The following is a 12,044-nucleotide window of genomic DNA, read 5'->3' as shown; positions in this document are numbered from 1 at the left end:
CACACACACACACCGCACACGCGCACACACACACACACACCCCACACACGCACACGCACACTCGCACCCCACATACACACACACACACACCCCGCGCACGTACACGTACACCACACACACACACACACACACCTTGTAAATAAGCATAAAATATGGCGAAACTAAGGTGACATTCTGAACGAGAAAAAGTGTTGTGTAGATAAAAATAAAGACTTACAAATCGAAGTGCAATGGCAATTTAACAAAACGCAGATGGTATTCATTGGCGTAGAAATAAAAACAACACTTCACTTCTTCTATGTTTAAAATGGAAGTAAAACATGTTCTACTGTGACATAGACACAGACACACACACACCCCACTCAAACTCACACACACTCACACAAAAAAAGACGTGTAAATATGGAAATGGAAAAGTCGGAACAAGGAGGGAATATCAGTTAGCAAAACTTCTCAAGTTTGTGGTCGATAAAATTGAAAAAGAAATGCATTAGCTGATTAGAACATATAAAAATATATTCCTTGACATCATGACCTCAACAGAAACCTGCTAGACCAGAACATAATTTTCATAGAGGTTGATACAGAAACTAGATAATATTAATCACATCACTGCCCTAATAAAATTACATATATAAAACATACTGGGAAATGTTGCAATTTTCTTTGCTCCAATAATAGCATTGGGTTAAAAGACCAACAATAGTTAAGCGCTTCTTGATACCCATAGGCAGGCTTCTCCCGAAACATCGAATAGAAACCAAAAAGTAAAACAACTTTAAACTCAATAAAATTCAAAAGCATTACTGCAATATTTCAACTAACAGGAACGATCACATGTCAGAATCACACATAACATACTCAGTAAATATCATAATTCTTACAACCAGAAAAACAAAGCAATTAGAATAATACATTACATCAAACTGAAAAACAGCAAATGAACCAAACTAATGGATTTTGATTACTTCATGAAACTTATATCTCTTCCAAAAAGTTAAAGCTAGTGTCTGCTTCCAGTAAAGGAATCATTCACTTTCTAAAGAAGAGCCACAAGAACAGTTGTTCCATTTATCAAGCAACACCACAAATCCAACAACTTATAGGCCTAATATCCTGGTTTCTGCAATACCAAAACCACATTACTAGGAAACTGTTACCACACAAATATGTATGAAACTGCCCATAATTACCTGAAAGGCAGAAAAATAACAGAAATTTGGGCAGGTGAATGATAGTTCTTTACCTGATAAGCAGTAAGCCATATGTAAGCACAAGCATGAGTCAAGAATCCGCTACAGCATATATAACTAATTAATTGTTTCTGAACAAAAGGAGCATTCTCCCTCTTACATGCGAGTACCCAAAAGTCAAGGTGATGCTACAGAAACTACCATATGATTCAAGGGTAAAAATTATAGAGACCGCTATTAGCAGGAAGAAAATCAAAATGGCTAAACGCACCAAAATCAGAGTTCAAAACTACAACATTTTTTAGTGGTCGCTTCCAACCAATTCAAGAATTGGTTAGGAGATCATAACCACTCAAGGCATTTATCAGATTTTATCAATTCTCTACTCATTTTCTCTAACTCCCTTCTATGAAAGTAAATCAATATAAGACAACTCTTGCTAACAAGATATATTGAAAGGAAAAAAGAAGAGGGACAATCTACTTTCTCCTGTCCTGTTATTGCTCTTAATTTCAATAAATATACTCTTTCATATCAGGTAAATAAAAATGAGATTTAACATCTATAAAAGCATAAAAAAATGTTATAAAAAACATAAATAGACCACAAAGACACACAATACCCGTAACGAGCATAAAATATTGTGAAACTATGGTGACATCCTGCACGAGAAAAAAGATGTCTAGATAGAAATGAAGATTTAGAAAATGAAGGAGAATGACAAATATAACAAGACCCAGATGACATTCGTTGACACAGAAGATAAAAGCAACACCTCACTTCTTCTATGTTCAAAATGGAGGTTAAACATGTTTTACAGTGACACACACACACACACAAACACACACCCCACACACCGCACACACACACACACGCACACACACACACACACACACACACACACACCGCACACGCACAAACACACACACACACATGCACGCACACACACACACACACACACCGCACACGCACAAACACACACACACACATGCACGCACACACGCACACACACACACACACACACCGCACACGCACAAACACACACACACACAGACACGCACGCACACACACACACATATACCACACACACACACACATCGCACACCGCACACGCACACACACACACACCCCACACATACACACACACCCTGCTCACGCACACACACACACACCCTGCTCACGCACTCACACACACACCCCACACATACACACACACACCGCACACGCGCACACACACACACCCTGCACACGCACACGCACACAATATCCATAACGAGCATAAAATATTGTGAAACTATGGTAACATCCTGCACGAGAAAAAGGGTTGTCTAGATAGAAATGAAGATTTAGAAAATGAAGGAGAATGGCAAATGTAACAAGACGCAGATGACATTCGTTGGCACATAAGATAAAAGCAACACCTCACTTCTTCTATGTTCAAAATGGAATTTAAACATGTTTACAGTGACACACACACACACATCGCTACAGATGACTGGCGTAGAAGATAAAAGCAACACCTCACTTCTTCTCTTTTCAAAATGAAAGTAAAACATGTTCTACCGTGACACACACACACACACCGCACACGCACACAACCACACACACACACACACACACACACACTCACCGCACACGCACACATACACACACACACACACCCCGCACACGCACACGCACACACACACACACACACACAACATACACACACACACACACCGCACACGCACATGCAACACACACACACACACACCGCACACGCATGCACACACACACACACACACCGCACACGGGCGCGCGCACACACACACACACCGCACACGCACACTCCCACACACCGCACACAGACACACAGCATAGACACCCCACACACCGCACGCACACACACACACTGAACACACATCCCACACACCGCACACAGACACACAGCATAGACACCCCACACACCGCACGCACACACACACACACTCCACACATACACACACACACACACCGCACACGCGCACACACACACACACACCCCGCACACGCACACGCACACTCGCACCCCACATACACACACACAACACACACACCCCGCACACAAAGACACACACCACACACACACACACACCCCCTGTAAATAAGCATAAAATGTGGCGAAACTAAGGCGACATTCTGCACGAGAAAAAGTGTTGTGTAGAAAAATTGAAGTACAATGGCAATTTAACAAAACACAGATGGTATTCATTGGCGTAGAAATAAAAACAACACTTCACTTCTTCTATGTTCAAAATGAAAGTAAAACATGTTCTACTGTGACACAGACACAGACACACACACACCCCACTCAAACTCACACACACTCATACCAAAAAAGACGTATAAATATGGAAATGGAAAAGTCGGAACAAGGAGGGAATATCATTTAGCAAAACTTCTCAAGTTTGTGGTCGATAAAATTGAAATAGAAATGCATTAGCTGATTAGAAAACATAAAAATATATTTCTTGACATCATGATCTCAACAGAAACCTGCTACACCAGATCATGATTTTCAGAGAGGTTGATCCAGAAACTAGATAATATTAATCACATCATTGCCCTAATACAATTACATATATAAAACACACTGGAAAATGATGCAATCTTCTTTGCTCCAATAATAGCACTAGGTTCAAAAGAGCAGCAATAGTTAAGCTCTTCTTGATGCCCACAGGCAAGCTTCCCCCAAAGAATCGAATAACAACCAACAAGTAAAACAACTTTAAACTCAATAAAATTCAAAAGTATTACTGCAATATTTCAACTAACAGGACTGATCACATGTCGGAATCACACATAGCATACTCAGTAAATATCAGAATTCTTACAACCAGAAGAATAAAGCAATTAAAATGATACATTACATCAAATTAAAAAACAGCAAATGCACCAAACTAATGCATTGTCCACTAAGCTAAAGTGCTTTTTATCAAGAAGCTCATCAACCACCAGATTAAAGATTGAATAGGCACACTTAGCAGCAGTTCAGAGGAACCTTAAAAGCACAAGACATATCACCCACTGTAGAAACTAGTCCTTTTCATGGCGATGTTTCCTGCTCTTCTTCTCAGACTGCTTTTTGCCCCTACCCACTCGTGAATCATCAGAAGAATCATCATCTAAATGATGGTGACTCCTCCTTCTCCTCTTCTCCTTCCCACTCTTCCTCTTTCTTCGCCTGCGCTTCAATTCCTGCAATTTATACCTACAATTTACCTGATTCAGAAAAGTGGCTTCAATTCCTTAAAAAGAAAAACAAAAAAGAAATAGAAAAGTACTTTCAAGATAATTCAACTACCCATACTGCTCAAAAGCAACATGAGCTCAAAAAGTAAACCAAAATCCAAAATGCTATGAGTACATGGGATGGTTAACAGAAAACAATCAACACTGGGTTAGCTTTGTATTTACTAAGGCATTTCAGTAAAAATCCAAGCGACAAGAAATATAAATCACACAAGACGCCTCAACCTTTAACAAAGTTAGTATTATAACTTGTAATGGATTTTAATTACTTCATGAAACTTACCTCTCTTCCAAAAAGTTAAAGCTATGTCTCCTTCCAGTAAAGAAATCATTCACTTTCTAAAGAAGAGTCACAGAAACAGCTGTGCCATTTAATTATGTGTATATGTTTTCACATGTCAGAGGAAGTTCCAATATTTAAATCCGTTCCAACCACGTTGTCCTTTTTTTTTTTTTTTAATCTTTTCTTTGTACAATTGGTTATGTGAACAGCAAATGAAGCACATTTGAGATTTTCCGAGACTCTTTACCTAAAAAATCGTTCAAAAGAACAAAATGTATTTTACCAAAAAGTAAAAACTATTTCTATAATTAAACCTAATCTTAAGAACTATCATCGTAATTTACCCGTTCAATTAATTATACTGAAAAAGGTAGAATCAATAAGTCAGTTGTAGTGAGTTTTAGCTTCTTAATTATTTTCATTTATCTTCTTGTTTACTTAAATGCCTATATCTACCTAATACTGCACAATCGTAGCTCGGGTTCTTTGTATATTAATGAAGAAATAGGGGTGGCTACATGCTGGCTTGTGGCTTGAATTAGGCCTGCAACCGATGAGTTTGAAAGATCGATCGAACCATTATTGTTATGTGATCATCAGACATGACTCACAAAGACTTTATGCATTGATTCTTTTTCTGTACAATTAATGTAAAGACTAGACCATCACATTGTGAGGCTTCGTCATTGCGTTATAAGATCACAATTCAAGTCTCACTATATACATGAACATTTGTTTGACATGTGCGACTACTCAAGCCATTGCGTTAATATTTGTAATTGGTTAATGCATAGGTCTGTAATTAGGTAAAAACTATTGACTACATGCAGTATAATTTTTTATTATTTTTGTTGGTTATTTAATATATATATACATGTTGTTCGTTATTAAAATATGTGAGCATGAAGAAGGTTGATATGGTTTATATAACATGGCATGATCGGTACCAAATGTGAGAACAATAGGTCGTAAAAAACTGTCGTACCAAATATAGACTCTGTTCAGAATGCAGGAATCAAGCTCCAACTTCACATACTTAGTTCATTCTTTGTATATTTCATATTTTGTACGCTTTTGTAAGTGATTTCACGTTTTTAGTAGTTAAGGGTTGTTAACAACTAGTTGGGAACGGTTTTCTTCTTCAATTTTTTTTCTCCCGCCTGTACAGAGCGAGCCATATTTAAGAGATTCACATGCTCATAATCTGCAATGCAAGATTCATACACTTTGATGATTTGATCTCTCGTTATAGCTTTGGGTTTTTCATGGCAATATTCTCTGAACTCAACATGGTATCAGAGCCATCCTTATGATGTCTCTATATACTTTGCAATATAGATTGTGCATTCGATTACTTTCTTCATATCAAGTTGAGATGGCAAGTTCTTCAACAGCAGTTCCAGATACTTCAACTTCACTGGGAAAAGCATATGATAACAGAAATGGCTCAAGACCTAAGAATATTATGAGGAGAAAAGGTCCACTTGACAAATGACACTTGATCTGTGATCATTTCCACAGAACAGGGCATACCAAAGAAAATTGCTTCAAACTTCATAGCACTTCAGAGTGGTATAAAGAACTCACTGACCAACGGAGGAGAAATGGGGGAAGAACATACGTAGCCATTGAGGATACTGGGAATTCTGTTGGAAACTCTGAGGAATTGCCAGTGACTCTAGGAGGAAATCTTGCGGCAGACTTAATGGAGGCACTGAAAATTATCCAAAATAAGATACCTCTTGTTGCTATGCGAGTTCATTTTGACCAAGGTGATGAAATGGCAGGTATGACACATGCAAATACATTGAGTAGATATTTTATTGGCTCATGGATCGTAGACGCTGGAGCTACCAATCACATGTGTGGTGATGCAACCATGTTCCATTCTGTAAATACCCTGCAATCTCCTATAAAATTAGCCTACCTAATAATTGCATTGCTACAACAACAGAATCTGGAAACATTAAGCTCTCAACCCACTTGACACTCCAAAACTTGCTTCTTGTTCTTACTTTCAAGCGTAACTTGTTACCTGTCTCTCAGTCCGATTGTTTTCTGTTTCTTACTTCCCTATGTCTGTTGCAGGACCTGGAGACTAAGACTACCCTGGCAATAGGCAAACAACTGGGGAAGCTTTACTACCTGGATAAAAATTCCTTTGTTTCTGTTCCTAATTTTCAACGTAATATCAGCCATGTGGCCTGTTCTTCTTCTGTTAGTCAACTGTATGATCTTTGGCACAAACGTTTAGGTCATCCTAGTGCCTTAGTACTTAGTCATATTCCTCTATTGAGTTCCATTTCTGCTAACAAGGATCATGTTTGCTCCATTTGTCCCTTAGCCAAACAGTGTAGAAGGTCATTCCCTCCTAGTGAGTCAATCGCTTGTAAACCTTTTGATCTGTTGCATGTTGATATTTGGGGGCCTCATAAACAACCGTCATTATCAGGAAGCCATTATGTACTCACAATAGTTGATGATTACTCTAGAGTAACCTGGACCTTCCTCAAGCACCACAAGTCACAAACAATTTCCATCCTGTCATCTTTCCTCACCAATACCTGTGTTGTGGAAAGAAAGCATAAACACTTATTACAAATAGCTAGGGCCCTCATGCTTGAATCTGGATGCAGCCTTTCATTTGGTTCGTTATCTGAAAGGTACTCCAGATCAGGGCCTCTTCTTCTCTCGTTCTAATTCCATTTCCCTTGAAGCATTTTGTGAAGCAAATTGAGCAGGATGTGTTGACTACAGACACTCCTTAACTGGTTATTATATCTACTTGGGCGATGCATTGATCTCTTGGAAAATGAAGAAGCAATCCACATTTGCTCGCTCCATTGCACAGGCTGAATACCGCAGCTTAGGCTCCATGGTTTGTGAGCTGCAATGGATTTCTTACCTCCTACATGATCTTCACATCTCCTATCCTACTCCCATTCCAGAAACTATAATAATAAAATTCATATGCATTAATATTTATTTACAAAAAATTATCAAAATGTACTAAATTGTTCATTAAGCTTTTTTTTAAATAATATAAACTAAAATACCATATTTTAATATCATCTAAAACTAAAATACGAGATATGGACGAATATTTCTAATATATAATGAATAAACACATTTTGTTGTAACGGATTCAAATTGTAACAATAAAATTCATATGCCTTACATTAAATACTTATTTACAGAAAAATTGTCAAAACGTATTAAATTATTGATTAAGTTTATTTTTAAATAATATAGACCAAAATACCATATTTTGATATCATCTAAAATTAAAATATGAGATATTGACTAACAATTCTAATCTATATATATGGTGAATTTTAAAATAAATTTATTTTTTCGTAGTGGGTATTAAAATTATAACGATAAAATTCATATGCATTATATGAAATATTTATTCTTAAAAAATTATCGAAATGTACTAAATTGTTGATTCAGCTTGATTTTTAGATTATAAACTAAAACACTATATTTAATATAATCTAGAATTAAAATATGAGATATTAACTAATAATTCTAATTTGTGATGAATTTTAAATATTTATTTTAAAAGTAGTATCAAAACTTACTAAATTGTTGCTTAAACTTATTTTTAAACGATATAAATAAATATACCATATTTTACTGTTATGTAAAATCAAAATAAGAGATATATTGACTAATAATTATAATATATGGTACACCTTGAATATAAATTTGATATAATATTAAATATGTACTTAAATAATATTTATTAAAAAAATGTGTGAGCATGCGAGCCGGCTTGCGAGCTCACGAACAGGAAGTATAGAGCTCGAGCTTGAATGCGAGTCGGCTCGACTCATCTTGCACCCCTAAATCAAATTATATTGAACTTTGAAGAAAATAAAAATCGAATATGGAACTGAACTTTTTTATTGGATTTCAGTGCTTACCAAATTTCCAATTTTCAATTTAATTTGATTAGTTTACCGAACCGTAAACATCCTTATTGTTTCAAATCTAACCGGATACTATACTAGAATTGCCCCTTCAGCAAAGCCTGGCCACTAAGATGAGCCCTGAAACTAGCTGCACATTTTCAAACTACCTACACAAGTTGAAAGCCTCCCCCTTCACGCCTCTCAAATATATAAATACATTATTCACTATATAATTAGCACTTCTCCCTCAAACTACCCACTGCCCTCCAACAATCAATCATAGTAATCTAATACTACCAGTTGCTTTTCAGCTCCTTTTCCTTCTTCATCCCCATCACCAATAAAACTTTCTCTTTTTTCTGATATATAGTACTCTTTTCGCCCCAAATCACGGCTTGAATGGTAGAAACAATCACTGTTTTCATTCTTGTCGATTCATACTTCTATTCAGGAAAGCAATCCTGGTACTATCGATGCATCGGCCTTGATCCCTGAAATAGTTCGTTTCTTGATTGTAAGAATTAGTATGGCTACAAAAACGAGGAGAAGTATTTCAGACAAGGCCTTGTTGCGTAAGCTGACGCAGAAGAAGAAGAAGAAGGACGACAAGAGCAAGAACAACAGGTTCTTGATTAGTATCAATGTTTTTGGCAGCGCTGGACCGATCAGATTTGTTGTGGACGAAGATGATAACGCTGCAGGGGTGATTCAAACAACTTTGAAGATTTATGCCCGTGAGGGCAGGCTTCCGGTGCTTGGCTCTGATATCAATTGTTTTGTAATATACCCTGTGAACGCTGGATTCGATGGTATGGTCAGTTTATTAATTGTTAAATTCATGCTGCGGCTCATGTTTTGTGCATTTGGTGTATGAACGATTGTCACTTATTTTTTATTTTTGAGAAGTAGGGTGTGCGTCAATCATCAACAGTTGGATATTCTTAAGTTGTTAATACTTTGTTTTGTTAATAACATTTTGGTTGCAGCACTGAAGCCCTGGGAGGCAATAGGATCGCGTGGAGTGAGGAACTTTCTGCTGTGCAAGAATCAGAGCAAGCCAAACATGACAGAGGCGAGGTCTCAAGTGGCTGATCGGAAGGGGAGAGGATGGCGAACGTGGCTTCAAAACTCTTTGACTCTCAAGATTCTATCTCATTAATTAGGAAAGTTAACATCTGGAAATTCTAATTCGAATCGAGTTTGGTCAGACATGAATCATAATACATTTATCATGTGATTGATGTATAGTTCAAAAAAAGTGACCCACTTACTTCGCAATAGTTTTGACTCAATCATACTTGATTTGAATAAAAAATTTCCATGAAAAAGTGTATTATCATCCAAAACTAAATGAAGTATGTGTTTTATTGTGAATTTGAATAGTTTTGTGAATGAGAGTGAAAAATTGAAGAAATTAAAGGGCTTTGCTGCCTCTATTGATCTTTCGTTTTTCTTTAAGAGTAAGCATATATGCTAAGAAATCGGAGTTTCTTAAAAACAGAGGTTTATGCTGAAACATGTGACGTGCCAAATATTTGTTACCCTTATTCAAATGTTAATACATTGTGCTACATTTTGATCACGGAAAGCTTTAGTGTAGGCTTGTCCATAGGTAGATATTGTCCTACTTTAGTTCATACTCAATAAATATTCATGATAATTTTCTTCATATCCTACTTGAAAAATCCTCAAGTTATACTGAAAAAGAACGAGTTGGATAGAGTCTTCTACCCATTGATTAGTGCAAGGATATGAATATGATTTTTATATTTTTGGGGTATGACCACCTTACGTTTAATTTCATGTAGAATTTTATTAAAATATAATATCAGGAGTTTGAGAATTGCAAGACTTATTTTCTGTTAGTGGTGCATGTATAAAACATAATCCTTCTACAAAAAAATCTAATTTAAATCAGAATTTGCCTAATTTAATTTAATTATTAATTTATTAAGTGATTATTGTGTAATTTATAAAGGTAACTAATCATATGCATGACAAGTACAACATAATTATCCCTTTCTTCTATTGAACAATTTCGAGTTTGTTCTGCCACAACGTTAGATAGCAAAAATCAAAGAGTCAAGAGGAATTTCATAAAACTGTAAGAATTATATATATGTGGAATAATTTTGCAACTTTTAATTTTTTAATTTTTTCCTTCCATCTGCTTTGTTGTGAGATTACCAGGGGACTAATATTTTTTAGGAAAAAATGACACTTACATTATTGACTTATGATTTATTTATACAAACAACCTCTTTAAAAAATAACACTGATAACTAAAAAATAGGAATAAATTGTGTAATGATGATGGAGTTTTATTTAGAGGGTGTAATTTAAAAAAATAAAAATAATTTATATAAATAATATCAATATTTTTAATGAATGTATATATAATTATTCAAAAAAAATATGAATTACATGGTCGCCCACATTGCAATTATCCCTAAACTACAATTCAAAAAAGAATGTTAATTGTCCTGACAAATAATAAATGGCGACGTGGCTGTAAGGATGCTAATAAAGGCGAATCCTATTACACACTGACCAGTTCTAAAACATCAGCAAGCAGTTTAAATTTCGAACCAATCCAATTTCAAGAATGTGGTTCCTGTCCAATACAGTAAGCCCAGTAACCACATTATTATGAGAACTAGACTTCAGACTATGACATGCGACATCGAAGAAGAGTGTAAAAAGTAGATGATTTTTTTAAGCGATGGTTACATTATTCACCCATTAGCTTTGTATTAATTATACCTGTAGTTTGATAAAATATATTTGATATTTTTTATAATTATTCTTGTTTAATAAATAAATTTTAAAATTTATTAAATTTGCTGATATAAAAAATATTAAATGAATCTACATTCGATTAATTTATTACTAACCTATTGCAGGTCACACAAATTTTTCTGACCATGTGAGGAAGTATTTTGATCAGAAAAAAATTATTTGACTTGCATTAAGTGAGTAATTAATATATCAATCGAGAGAATATGGATTTTCATATCAACTTTTTTTGCTTATATCAGCAAATTTAATAAATTTTGACTATGGATGGATCTATTTATTAGACAAAAACAAACATTGGGGGTATTAAATATAATTTCTTAAATCACATAAGACACTATGTGTAACTACACCAAATCGTTAAAAAGAATGTTCTAATTAATCCAATTTTTAATAAATCAAAAAGGTGGAGGTAAATATTTTAGTTGATAGTGGGACGTAAATTATGAGGATTAATGCAGCTTGGATAGCTTTACAGCCGTAATTAGTTCACCCTCTATAATATTTTGTTTAACTAATACATCGATTCAATTAATATATCAATATGTCTATAAATAGTAACAAATTACAATAGTTCAATAAATT

General features: G+C 35.4%; 1 protein-coding gene across 1 annotated transcript; it reads left to right on the top strand.

The window, feature by feature from the left end:
- LOC105177880 (uncharacterized protein At4g22758-like) lies at positions 8,896–10,090 on the top strand. Its single transcript, XM_011101164.2, has 2 exons — positions 8,896–9,472; positions 9,650–10,090. Exons 1-2 carry the CDS (start codon positions 9,190–9,192, stop codon positions 9,820–9,822), a joined length of 456 nt encoding a protein of 151 aa, XP_011099466.1. The 5' UTR covers positions 8,896–9,189; the 3' UTR covers positions 9,823–10,090.

Source organism: Sesamum indicum, linkage group LG15 (genome assembly GCF_000512975.1).
Source record: "Sesamum indicum cultivar Zhongzhi No. 13 linkage group LG15, S_indicum_v1.0, whole genome shotgun sequence".
Classification (NCBI taxonomy): Eukaryota; Viridiplantae; Streptophyta; class Magnoliopsida; order Lamiales; family Pedaliaceae; genus Sesamum; species Sesamum indicum.
Note: the sequence above shows the minus strand (reverse complement) of the source record. Positions and strands in the feature narration are given on the sequence as shown.

Coding starts and splice junctions, on each gene's coding strand:
- LOC105177880 (XM_011101164.2), top strand. CDS start 9,190: ATGGCTACAAAAACGAGGAGAAGTATTTCAGACAAGGCCTTGTTGCGT. Junction 9,473..9,649: donor TGTGAACGCTGGATTCGATG/GTATGGTCAGTT, acceptor TTTTGGTTGCAG/CACTGAAGCCCTGGGAGGCA.